At 37.6% G+C, this 12088-nt stretch overlaps 1 protein-coding gene across 1 annotated transcript in view; it reads left to right on the top strand.

The window, feature by feature from the left end:
* Positions 1-12088, top strand: part of EGF (epidermal growth factor) — a gene marked incomplete at its 5' end in the record, with an annotated part of 58561 nt that overhangs the window by 12635 nt on the left and 33838 nt on the right. Inside the window, 5 exons of the mRNA XM_084285888.1 lie at positions 695-876; positions 3860-4090; positions 5077-5279; positions 10160-10285; positions 11030-11152. Coding sequence (XP_084142014.1) covers positions 695-876; positions 3860-4090; positions 5077-5279; positions 10160-10285; positions 11030-11152 — 865 coding nt within the window. The remainder of the gene's footprint in view (positions 1-694; positions 877-3859; positions 4091-5076; positions 5280-10159; positions 10286-11029; positions 11153-12088) is intronic.

Here is a 12088-nt window from a genome sequence, read left to right as displayed (position 1 = left end):
GTTTAAATTAATTGTTATGGAAATTTGTCTTCCAGATTACTGTAACTCAAACTCGCACAAATGGCATGAGTGGAATGTGCTTGAAATCCTACTCTTTTTTTCTCCAATCTTTTAATGGTTTCTATGGTTGCATAAATGCTTCTTTTAGCACTGTGTCTTTTGTTCAGAAAAAAACTGTGCAGTTCATTGCCTCTGGCTGATTAAAAGGGAAGACAGGCTGTTGCTGCACTTTAGTGCTGTGAGAGCCTTCTTTTGTTGGAGAGAGTTTTCAAGTGTTGTTGTACCCATGTGGAGTCTTAACTGATATATTTGATGCTGATTTTTAAGAATCAGGATCCAGCACAAGTGTGTTAGGTTTTCCCCCATCTGTAACAGTGCAGGTCTGGGTACTTCCTAGTTTGTGAAATGCAGGAAGAAGTTGTAGCTAAAAGATCAGTCCAGTGTGTCACTGATGGAGAACAGTTTTCCCTTTTTTAGGGAGTTACACAGTTCAGAAGGGGTATGTATAAGTGCAAAGACCAAATGAAAGTGATTAAAGAATAAGAAAGAGAAATAACTACAGGTCTGAGAGAAAATGAAGCAGGCAGTGGAATGAGATGGGAAGCCTCAGTCTAGCACAGTAGTCCCTATACTGAAAGTCAAGCTTAGATTAGTACATATGCTTCTTGCAAACTTGCTTTTTGCTTGTTTACAGAGACTGTGTTACATAGACAAAGGCATTTCAGGTTTTGCTATTGACTGGATAAATCAAGACATCCTCTGGGCCAACAGACAGAAATCAACCATAGAAGCGACAGACATGAATGGGAAGAAACGCAGAGTTATTCTAAGAAATGTTGGTCGTCCCACAAAGATTACCATTGATGCAGAGCAAAGGTAATTTTAACTAGGTTAGTAATTTCATGAAAATGGTCTCAAAATATGTTAAGTAATATGATTATTGTTTCTAAGGTTACTCTGTGCAGTGTGTTACCTGTATTCCAATACCTCCTTGACCATTGACAAAGTAGGCTAAAATATTAACAAGTTATGAGAGAACCAGAGAAATGCGTGAGAAAAGCCCACAGAAGTCTAATGCAGAATCTATACCTATTGGTCATCAGGGAGAATTTTGCTAGTGAGGACAGCTGAGGGAAAAGAAGCAGTGCTGGTCATTTCTCAATGAGAGGAAAGTTTCAGGGCAACAGAAACAAGAACTGGAGCACCAGGGGCTATGATGCCTGCAAATGCTGGGAGTCCCTTGTGCTCCAAATGTGGCATGCTTAGAATGTTATTTAGTGTATTTTCAGGAAAAACAAAGTTCCTATTTCCTTTGTTCCTCAGTAGCTCTGAATATTGATTCTGATTCTAGAGTTGCTGTTTTGTGTTATCAGTAATTTGACCTTCATAAAGATGCTTCTTTCAGCTTCAAGCCATTTGCAGTGACAACCATGGCTAAATAAGAGTTTTTGCATCCTCAGAAGTTATTAATATGAATGTTCACAGTGGTCTCTCCATGCTAATTTCTCTTGACATGTAAATCTCTTCAAGTCTGTGAAAATAAAAGACTTTGAAATGCTATGGTACAGCAAAATCACATTTTTGTTGCTACTTTTAACTTGCAGTAAGCTTGTTCTGCACTGTGTAAAAGTATTTTAATATTAAGACGTGTATTTTCATATTGCATTTATACATAAAATAGTTTTCTGATGATAGTAATATTAGTAGTATTCATTGGAGTCTTGTCATTTGGGTAGGCTTTAAAGACCTGAACATCAGCCTTTACATATATACACATTATTGATTTGCTTTTAATATAGTACTTACCAGTTTTGGAAATATTCACAGGTCCTTAATCTCACTGTCAAATGCCACAGAAAGACCTGTTACAAATAGCATTATAAGAGTGTATTTGCTGAACTCATGCAGAAGTTTGTGGAGACTCAAGTGCGTATATTCACCTAGGTGTGATTGACCAAGCACTGAAGCTGTACTTATGTGCCTACTAAAAGACCAGTAAGCCAGTAATGAACTGTAAAGAAAGTAGGCTCCAAGGAGTCTATCATTTTTATGTCCTAGTGCACTTTGCCTGTACGCAAACTCTAGTGGCTCTATTTTTAATGTGAAGTGAATTTAAAAAATAAAAAGCAGAAGTTTTATCCAGCAGGTATAAACCTACACTAAATCTGATGACAACAGTGTCTTCCCTAAAATATGTGCAACTCTTAAGTAATGAAGGTCAATATGATACACCCTAATAACAGTTTTTCTCAAAGAATGGGTCTGGATAAGATTATTAGCAGTGATAAGATTGTTTTGCTACTAATAATGCAACTATAGCTGTAAGATTTATATATATAGAGAGAGAGAGAGTGAGAGAGAGAGAGAATGGTGTTTAGGAATGCTGTAAAGTTAGGATTCAAAATAAAGGGAAAGAGAGGTCAAAGAAGATAAATGCTGGCAATTACTCAAGCTGGTTTCTAATCTTTTTTCTTCTGTCTTCCTGTTTGTTTATACCATTTTATGTCCACATGCTGACTTGCAAAAGATGTGCAAAGACCGCCTTTGTTTCTTAGTTTCCTTATTAATAAAAAGTGAATCCTAGCATTTATCCAACCTTCCCAATCACTGAGATTTCTTAAATAGCAGGTGTTATAGAAATGTAACTAGATATTATTGAAGTGCTTAAAAATGGCAGTAGAAAATTGGACTGTTCTTGTGGCCAAATGTTTTTTCCTATACATTAATAATATATGATAATTGTAGGCTGTGTAGAAGTGAGGAAAAGCCATGGACAAGGACTGATTCTTCCTACTTGTTTAGTATAGTCCCTTACTGGTGAGATCTAATCCTTTTTTTGGCCTTATAACAATAGTTTAAATAAACATAGAAAAACTGAATTTATGGCACACTGGTTCATACACATAAATCTTTTAATTTTGTGAAGACAAGGCAAAATCATAAAGCTTCCTGGAGTTTTTGTGCAAAAGTATAAGAGACTAAAGCAAATAATCTAAACCCAAACCTTAAAAAATAAAATATATGATAACGATGGATAACCTGCCATGTTGGAAGGAAGAACTCTTGCTAACCTTAGTCACATCAGTAAATCTGGGTTCTGATCCACAAATAACCTGAGCTATAAGTAGCTTCAGTGCATAACTGATTTGGGTATTGGAGCTGTATTTTGACTGTCTTAATTTAATGACAGCATAGTCTGGCTGCTATAACCAGCAGGAAGGTAGAAAGAAATGAAAACAATAATAGACATGGTATTTTTAAGTTAAGTACCACTGCGTGACATGTTGGACTAGAGTTTCTGGAGATGGATTCCTCCCCAGAGGCAGAGGGCAATGCATAGCTGCCTCAAAGACGTGCCTTTTCCTAAGTTTGCAGGAGCCCCCTGCAGATCTGAGAGGTTATTCCAGTTTCCTTCACTGACTGCATGGCTGAACAAAGCAGAGAGAGAGACAATAGCACTTCATGGTTAAGCTGGGCTGATTCCTGCTTGACCTACATGAGATAAATTTCAAGTATCTCATTGCTTCCTGAACGGAGTCACAGAGTCCCTGATAGAAACTTGTTTGTTAAAACAAGAAAACAACTGTAGCAAAATTGTAGTGGTAACTGTACTTCCATTAAACAGACAATGCTTTGTTGTCAGAAACGTTTCCATTCTTAATAGAGGTATATGGGGTTTTCCTGAAATAGGTCAATGTGTGTTGAGAAAGCCTTTTGCTTTATGATTAGTTTTGGTTCTGGGAGCACTGTGGTAAGACTGAAAAATACTGTATACAGGAGCAACTAAATAAGGAATGTGTAGCAGTGATCACTGATCTTGTAAACATATACATATATTTTTTCCCAAACATGCCTGTAGGTTGTTATTTTGGTCATCTGACGGCACTGTTTCCAGTATATACCGAGCATCTCTTAATGGAAGTGATGTGAGAAATATTTTAAGAACAACAGAAAAGATAAAGACCATCTCACTAGACTTGGTTAACATAAGGCTCTATTGGATCCAGCATGACCATGGGAAGGAGATTTCCCATATTGGATCGTGTGACTATGATGGGGGAGCTGTTCATTTGCTTCAGAGTTCTGGCCGGTGAGTTTTTCTGAGTTTGTCAGAAATAAAACGCTCATTTCCTTGGTATCCAAATAAAAAGAAGACTTTTATTTTTCCATTTTATAGCACCATGAGGAGTACAAAGTGTAGCAGAAATGACATGTAACTGTAGATCTAAAACTGCAGACTTGAAAATGGAAAAAAGACACTGTTGCAGGGATAATACTGGCACTCCATACTCCATCTTCTTAGCTTTTAGCAAATGATAACCACTTAATCCTCAGAAATCCTCTCTAAATGTTTATTAGTGGCCTTTTTCTGCAGATAGAGAAGCCAAAAGCAGAGAGATTAAATGATTTGTCCAAGGTCACAGTAGGTCAGCTCAGGTGTCTGAGCTGTGCTCAAGAGCCTGAGCTCCACCAGGTCTTCCCTATCCTTCCCTAAGCCTGTTGTCCTCCTCAGCTGCTGGTCAGGGAGGCTTGGAGAATGCCCGGTGCTCAGGCTCTCCAGTAAACGTCAGCAGATGTGGTGAAAATGCCCTATACAACCTTCGTGTACCCCTCTGCTCCCCATTGCCTGGCTGACCGCGCTCCTGATGGGAGGGATGCCCATCAAAGAGGGCACTGAAAACTGAGAAACAGGGGGACTTACCTGGCCTAATTCCTTCAACAAAGCAGGTGACCATTTTAGTTGCTGGGTTCAACAGGCTGCAGGGTGATACCTAGGCTTTCTGTGTCAGTTGGGTCAGTCTGGAACACCAGTTCATGTAACTGGTGAGAAGTGCCCACCATTTTGCAGGTGTTTCTTGCAAATCTGCAGGATTCTGGGCTCTGTGGCTGTCTCTGGCACTTCATCTGACTTTCATATATGTAATTCATATAAGATGACATAAGATATATATATAGGAATACAAATAAAAGGTATTGACAGCAAATTGACTGAACTCAATGATCAGAAAATGTATAGTGAGTAAATAGATGGGGATAGGTAATGTGCCATCTCATATTGTTTTCTTTCTGTTGTAGACATCAGTTGCTTGGTATGTCTCTCTTTGCTGACCACCTGTACTATTCAGAGTTGAAATCTGGTATGATATGGAGAGCCAACAAGTATACTGGAAAAGTTGTAGTCACAATTAGCCTCAAACCATCATTTTTTCCACCAGTGGAGATAAAAGTGGTGCATCCATTTCAACAGCCAGGTGCAAGAACAGATCTTCAGGATTTTGGTAAGTAAACTGCAATGATACAGCTATATTTGTGAGAATAATAATGTAATGCACCCTGATCTTTTACAGTAATATTTTATTTTCAGCAAAATGTGGGCTGAGCATGAACTACTCATATCATTAATCTGAATACATGTGTAGATAAATGTGTTTTTCTCCTTGTCTTTTCTTTTTTATTCATTTTTCCTCACAAATGTTTTTATACTTTGCTAGTAAATGCACAGAGAGTACAGCTTTTTTTTTTTTTTTTTTTTTTTTTCTTTCTTTAAATTTTTTGTGCAGATTATTTCCATCAAATGTCTATTCAAATGTCTATTCTCTTCTGGAAGTTTTAATGCACTGCACATCTAAATACCTCTGATTGATTATTATGGCACTGAAGTTTTTTAAGAAGTATGTGGTGTGCCCTGCAAGTGATAGTGTGAAAGTCTCAGCTTCACTTTGAAAAGCCTGGATTAAGAGTCATCCTGTTTAAGACAGACCTGAAGTTTCCATAGTAACTATCAAATGAGAGCCTTAGGTGTCTTTAATTGCTATCGGTTGCAGCCTACACTGTGAGGTGTCCATGTCACTGCATTTCACTGTGGGATCAGGAGGTGAAAGTACTTGGCTATGGATAGCTTACCCTGCTTGAGTATTCCTGCTGAGGCAGTAGGAAGTGGGAGGTGCCCAGGGAAAATAATGTCTTGTTCTCTGGTCTCTGAAAAGCAGATGTAGAGTATTATTGATTTAATTGAACAGCCTTTGTCACCAGTTTTGCTTTGACATGAAGAATTGAGCAAACAGAAGGCAGACACCTGGAAGTGTCAAGCAATGATTGCAGAACTCCAAAGTGAAAAGAGTCTTGGGTTGCCAGAGGTAGAGGTGGTATAAAAACATTAGAAGAAAGCAGTGCATGTTTGTATGAGCAAAAATGAAACTGTGTATGTCTTGCTTGAACAATTTCTAAATATCTACCATATAATAGGCTTCACCTTCCTTCATGCCAGCTGACAGCTTTATATGATACTATGCTGTATCTCCTGCCTCAAGTTTGATCCGAGTGGGAAAATCAAATCTTTAAGGGAACTTTCCCTTTCAAATGCTTTGTTTGCAGTGCAAAGATCTGTTGACATGAAGAATAAAAAGTGCTCTTGGAAATCAAACTTTTGCTTGTAAATGCAGGGAGCTTTCATTCAGAGACAATACCTATTCTGTGCTTCATTGGAGGAAAACAGTCATCTTGTCAAACTAAAGCACTTTCTTCAACTTACACCCTTGGTGCTCTCCCACAGAGAAACTAGGAAAGGGTGCGCATGGTGACGCCCACACAAGGCTTAGGGTTGTTGCAAAGAGATTTGGAAGGCCCCGCGTAGTCTCAGGAAACCCCCTTGGGTGTTGCCTGTCACCATATTTACAATTACAGGAAGATGGGGAGGGAGAAACAGTGACCAAGAAAGGTAATTCATGATAGCAGTCTCCTGAACCTCAGGGTCATGTTTCATATATTCTCTCCATGAGAGTATGTGTTGTATTGCTCTTTGACTATGGGCACTTAGCTTTTATTCTTCTCCCAGAGGATTAACTCCCCTCTTTCCTCCAGAACGTGCTGCTTTCCAGTGTTTCTCTTTCCACTGGAAAGAGGTATTCCCCACTTTTCTTTAATAATTTAATTACTAGTGTTTTTAAATGCCTTGCATTATTTAGCCCCATATTTCTAACATGTTTTACAAAGTATGACAGTAATTGTTTTCAGCAGTAGTTCTTTTTTATTCCAAGTACCTTCTTGTAAAAATGTCTGGGAAGTGATGGAGTAGAAAGAAGCTTAACGGGCTGAATCCAGATGAACCTTTTGGACTTTGCATGTACATTACTTGGCTTATCCAGTGCAAGAACTGGGATAAAAGAAGGACTAATGAGCCTGGAGTACAAATGAGATTTATAGCTGATATTACAACAGAGAAACTTGGAGATAAAAGCATACCTCAACTAATTGGATGCTCTGTACAAGCTAAGAAAGTGTATGTTTCACTGTAGTGTCAGCTGTGAATTATAAGGCCTTCTTTAAAACAGATAAAAAGTGAGCCCCTTCAGATAAAAAGGGAACTGACAAGAAGTGCCCAACTGACAGGACTTGATTTTTGACAGGAGTTTGGATTATTTACTTTACTACTTAAATTCCTCGTGTTCCCTCTTCCCTTTTTCTCTCAAAAGGCTTTCCTGAATTGATCAGGGCCAATAAATAGATAGAAGAGCATTAATTCTGCTACAGGTTTTCTGTAACCCCATATAACTTTGGTATGGCAGTAGCTGGAAGATGGCCTTCAATTTACCTCAAGTCTCTTCAATAACTAACCCTAGATTTGAAGTCAGTATGTGTATTTATAAATGCCTGCTGGAATACTCTTCTCACTTTTATTAATGGCTCACAAGACACCTAAATTACCTTACCATCTAAAAGCCTGCCTCTAGATTTTTTTTTTAAAGCTTTCTCAGACAGGGTAAAATTAAGAGGAAATGACATTCAGAACACTCAGGATTTGATTTGATTTGATTTGATTTATTTTTAACATAAGGAATTACCTTGTGTTTCTTTCCAGTGTGAGATACTGGTATCAGACTATCATTTGAAAATACCCATTTCTATTTAAAAAAGGTGATGGAGTGGGTGGTGGTGGAGAAAATGTTTCATAGTGGTTGTTCTTCCAGAAAAGATTATCTGAAAGCTTTGTTCAATAACTTAGTCATTGTTCACTTCTAGTTTTGAAATGTGAGAGTTTCTTTCTTCTTTTTCCCTTCCCCTTTCCTTCCTTTTTTTTTTAAAAAATTTTTTTCCTCTTTTTTTTTTTTTAATTTTGTTTTCCTCTTTTTTTTTTTTTTTTTTTTTCCTTCTTTTTCTGACATACTGCTTTGGCAATACTGAGGTCTAAAATTATTGTGTTAAAGAATATCTTTCTGAGATTTCCTAGATTGCAAAATTGTTTGCTGTGGTATTTCCATTGTAACATCCAGGTTTATTAGGTCTCATTAGACCAATAATGGTACAAGTAAGGAACAAGAAAACATACTGGTGATAAGCATAAGATGATCTTGGTGCTCGTTTGAATTGTTTTGAGGTTGCATGTACTTGCACTGCTGCCTCTGTAATAAGTTCTGTATTTGAAAGTCAGACACCCCGCCATGGTATATGCTTGATTTGGCTACAACAGGGACAAAGATTAAGGGTCCAGTAACATAGATTCAAAACTGGTTCTACAAAAAGAGAAGCAAAGCTAAAACTACATAAAATTCAAGTCTCTGATAGCCTAACATGCTTAGTGACACAGATAATATCCATCTAATCATCCATTCATTATTTTTCATTCAATTTTGTTAGAGAAAAGTCAATCGGTTTCATCTAAATAAGTCCAATGTTGATGCTCTCTGCCAAGCTGAAATTGTCTCAAAATTATGTCTAGGAAATTATTGCACTCTTCTGTAGATGTGATCTGTCATTCCAACAAATGGCCAGCATTTTCTCCTCTGCGGCTAGCAGAAGACTAAACACTGAACTCATATTATGTTGCTTTCTGTCTCTTCAAATTTAGAGGCTAAAGTGGAAATAGTGCAAGAAATTTGTTTGCATACAAATGTTGTCCCTGCCTGTATGAGCCTATGATTTCCTTTGTTACACGCACAGCAGAGGGCAAATACAGAGTTGTGTGTGGGTGGCTGCATACCCACGTCCAGTAGCAACAGTTCATCTATTCTTAGCTTGGAAAAGGGGAAAGCAACCCCAGAAGAAGATTAGGAAGATTAAAACAAAAATAATAGTTTGTGAGACTAAAATAAAGACTGTGAGTGTTGCATATCTATGAAAGCACCAGCTGTGAAAGACAGCCAAGCAGAGACACATGGCTCTTCCAGTCCTTCCCATGGAAGATGTTTCAGTACCTATTTGCCTATTCTATGAAGCAAGAAAAGCAGGAAGGCTTCTGAAAACCTACTGAGTGCTCTTTTCTGCTTCCTCTGAAGAAACTTTGTACATAGCTTTTAGGGCATAAGAAACATTTTGAATTTTAAATCTGACTACAAGATTTATGAGGTGCACATTTCTAACAGTCAGGAACCCAGGATCCATTTCAGTACAAAGGTTCTCTAGGCTGTACTAAAAGTTTTAAAATGAAAAATATGGTCATTGTCATCTATCCAGGCTTTTGTTTTGTTTGCTTGATTTTGTTTGTTGTTGTTGTTGTTTTTCTTCTTTCTTTCTTTCTTTCTTTCTTTCTTTCTTTCTTTCTTTCTTTCTTTCTTTCTTTCTTTCTTTCTTTCTTTCTTTCTTTCTTTCTTTCTTTTCTTTCTTTCTTTTTTTTTTTTTTTTTTTTTTTTTTTTTTTTTATGTAATGTAAGACCTAAGCCCTGATTTGTCCTAATTTCCAGACTTTTTCTTTCTCCCCTCATTTTTTTCTTTTTGTGTGCTCTGTCTTCTTTCTGAGTGCTTTACAGAGCCTGATAGCACAGAATATTGTTCATGACTGGCTGCATATGAAACCCGCTACACAGGTTTTTCCCTTTCATAGCCACTAGAGTTACTCACCCAAACCAAGCCATCCCCTGCTCCAAGGCTCTTTCCAGATCTGCCTGTACTGATGTGGAGCTAGAAATGACCTTTCATAAAAACCAACTCTTATTCCTACAAGTACTTTAATTTTATAGTGACATTTTGGCCTGATTTTACCAATCAAGATTAATAGAGATTATTTTCTAATAATAAGTTCCTCAGGTTGAGCAAATAGCTGTTGAGAAGGAGAGGACGTGTCACTGCATCTTTGCTCAAAGTAGTTCCTCCTTGAGCAGAAGATTGACATGATAAGAACTCCATTTTATTTAAATTTACATTTACATTACATTTGTTCTTCCAGAAAGAGGAGTCTGTGATATGACAAAAGAAAAGTGCAGAAGAAGAACCTGCAGGCCGGACTCGAGGACTCATCGGTGTAAATGTTCTAGTGGCTTTATTTTAAGTCGAAATAAGCAGTATTGTGAAGGTAATAAATGGATCTACTGTCAGCTTTATTCCATCAGACAAAAAATTTCTTCTGTTCTTCTATTTTATTTATTCCTATCTTGAGAAACACTGAGAGGTCTTAAAAATTCCAGTTAGTGTAAATTTTTAATGGGTATAAATGGTTTAATGGGTATAAACGATTTAATCTGGATTGCTTTAATCAAAATTTAATATTATTATTATAGTTACAACTTTTAGAAGCATCTTTTTCACTACAGAACCAGATTTGAAAAGATGCAGAGACATGAAAATTATGAGTTTATAGCATTTAAAACAGCCATCCACTTCAGGATTTTTTCTCAGGAAACTAGCCAGTATTGTTTTCTGAAAGGAAGCTTCTAATCCACTTCTGTGGATTTGAGAATTTTACTTAAGTCACACTGGAGCCTTTAAAAAAAAATATTGTCTGAATAAAGTGTCTAATGTGGATTTTTGGAGTGTGCACAGGATTTAACTGGCATCGGATTCTCTATAGGATGGTATACTTTGCTTCTGGCTACCTGTGCTGGACTCGTACGTAATGAATAGGTTACTTGGGATTTTTTTGAAGCTTATTTGAATGAGGTCTGCAAAGTTGATTTTTTTTGGCATTTGCTACTGTCAATATATTTTGTAAAATGAATGGGTAAAACAGTCTGGAAGACTGCTAGTTTGCTTCATTAATCCAATTCCCTGATGCTGGTTGATGACCTTATTCTGACACGGCACATGTTTCTTTTCTCAGATATCAATGAATGTGGCTTCTGGAATCATGGCTGTACTTTGGGCTGTGTGAACATCCCTGGTTCCTATTACTGCACCTGCCCAAGAGGTTTTGTTCTGCTGCCTGATAGGAAAACATGTCATGGTAAGTAGCAGTGATGCAAAACCATCTCCAGTATGATATTGGAGATGGTTCTCATATAACACCAAAACCTCTGCAAGTTTTGTGTGTTGCATTGCTCCCTTCCAATCCCTTATTATGTAAGTAGGATCAGCTTAAACCAAGTGAACCAAAGACAGATAGCAAGTTTAAGAAAGTGTAAGTCATACATAAGTAATCAAGTGTGAGCCTCTTGGGGAGCAAAAAGGAGTCAGGTTTAATGCATCCGTGTGTCTGGTTCTACATGCCTGCATGCAGTCCTCATGTTGAATTACAGGCCTAAGTTTTATGGTGTTTGGGGAGTTGTTTGCCAGCTAGCACCCTCACCTCTGGGGAGCTTGCACTCTGTCAAGGTTTGTCTGTACAGTGACATGGCTTGTGCACTGACTTTTCAGCAGCAGCAAAAGTTAGCAGCACAACTTATTCTGGTATAATACTGAAACATGATACGTGGAGCAAAGAATACAGACTGTCATTTTCTTGATCATCGAGTCATTAGGGATAACTGGACAGTAGACCATTTGGAGATGCTGATAATGGGTGATAATTTGATTAGTCACATACAAGTAATGAAAAATCTGATTATGGTATGAATGCACTTGTAAGTAGGTATCTTATGGGCCTTAAACCCCAGACTAGAGAGACCTCTCTGCTCAGATTCAGCTCTGTGGCACATTCCAGGTGCATAAGCAATTACATCATTTTAAATGCAGTCTCTGAATTTGGCTCACTGTCTAACCTGCATAATGATTTGCATAGTCTCTGAATGAGCAGCATACAGCACCAACTTTTTTCTTTTCAGGTCAGGGTTGATAACTTAGCTATGTGCATGAAATCAATAAAATTAAATGCATAAGCAAGTTTACAATGAGCAAGACACATCACAGTGTTCATTCTGGGTGGCTGCTGTACTTTGGGAGT

The sequence above is a fragment of the Netta rufina genome, assembly GCF_964035555.1.
Source record: "Netta rufina genome assembly, chromosome: 4".
In the NCBI taxonomy this organism is placed as follows: Eukaryota; Metazoa; Chordata; class Aves; order Anseriformes; family Anatidae; genus Netta; species Netta rufina.
Note: the sequence above shows the minus strand (reverse complement) of the source record. Positions and strands in the feature narration are given on the sequence as shown.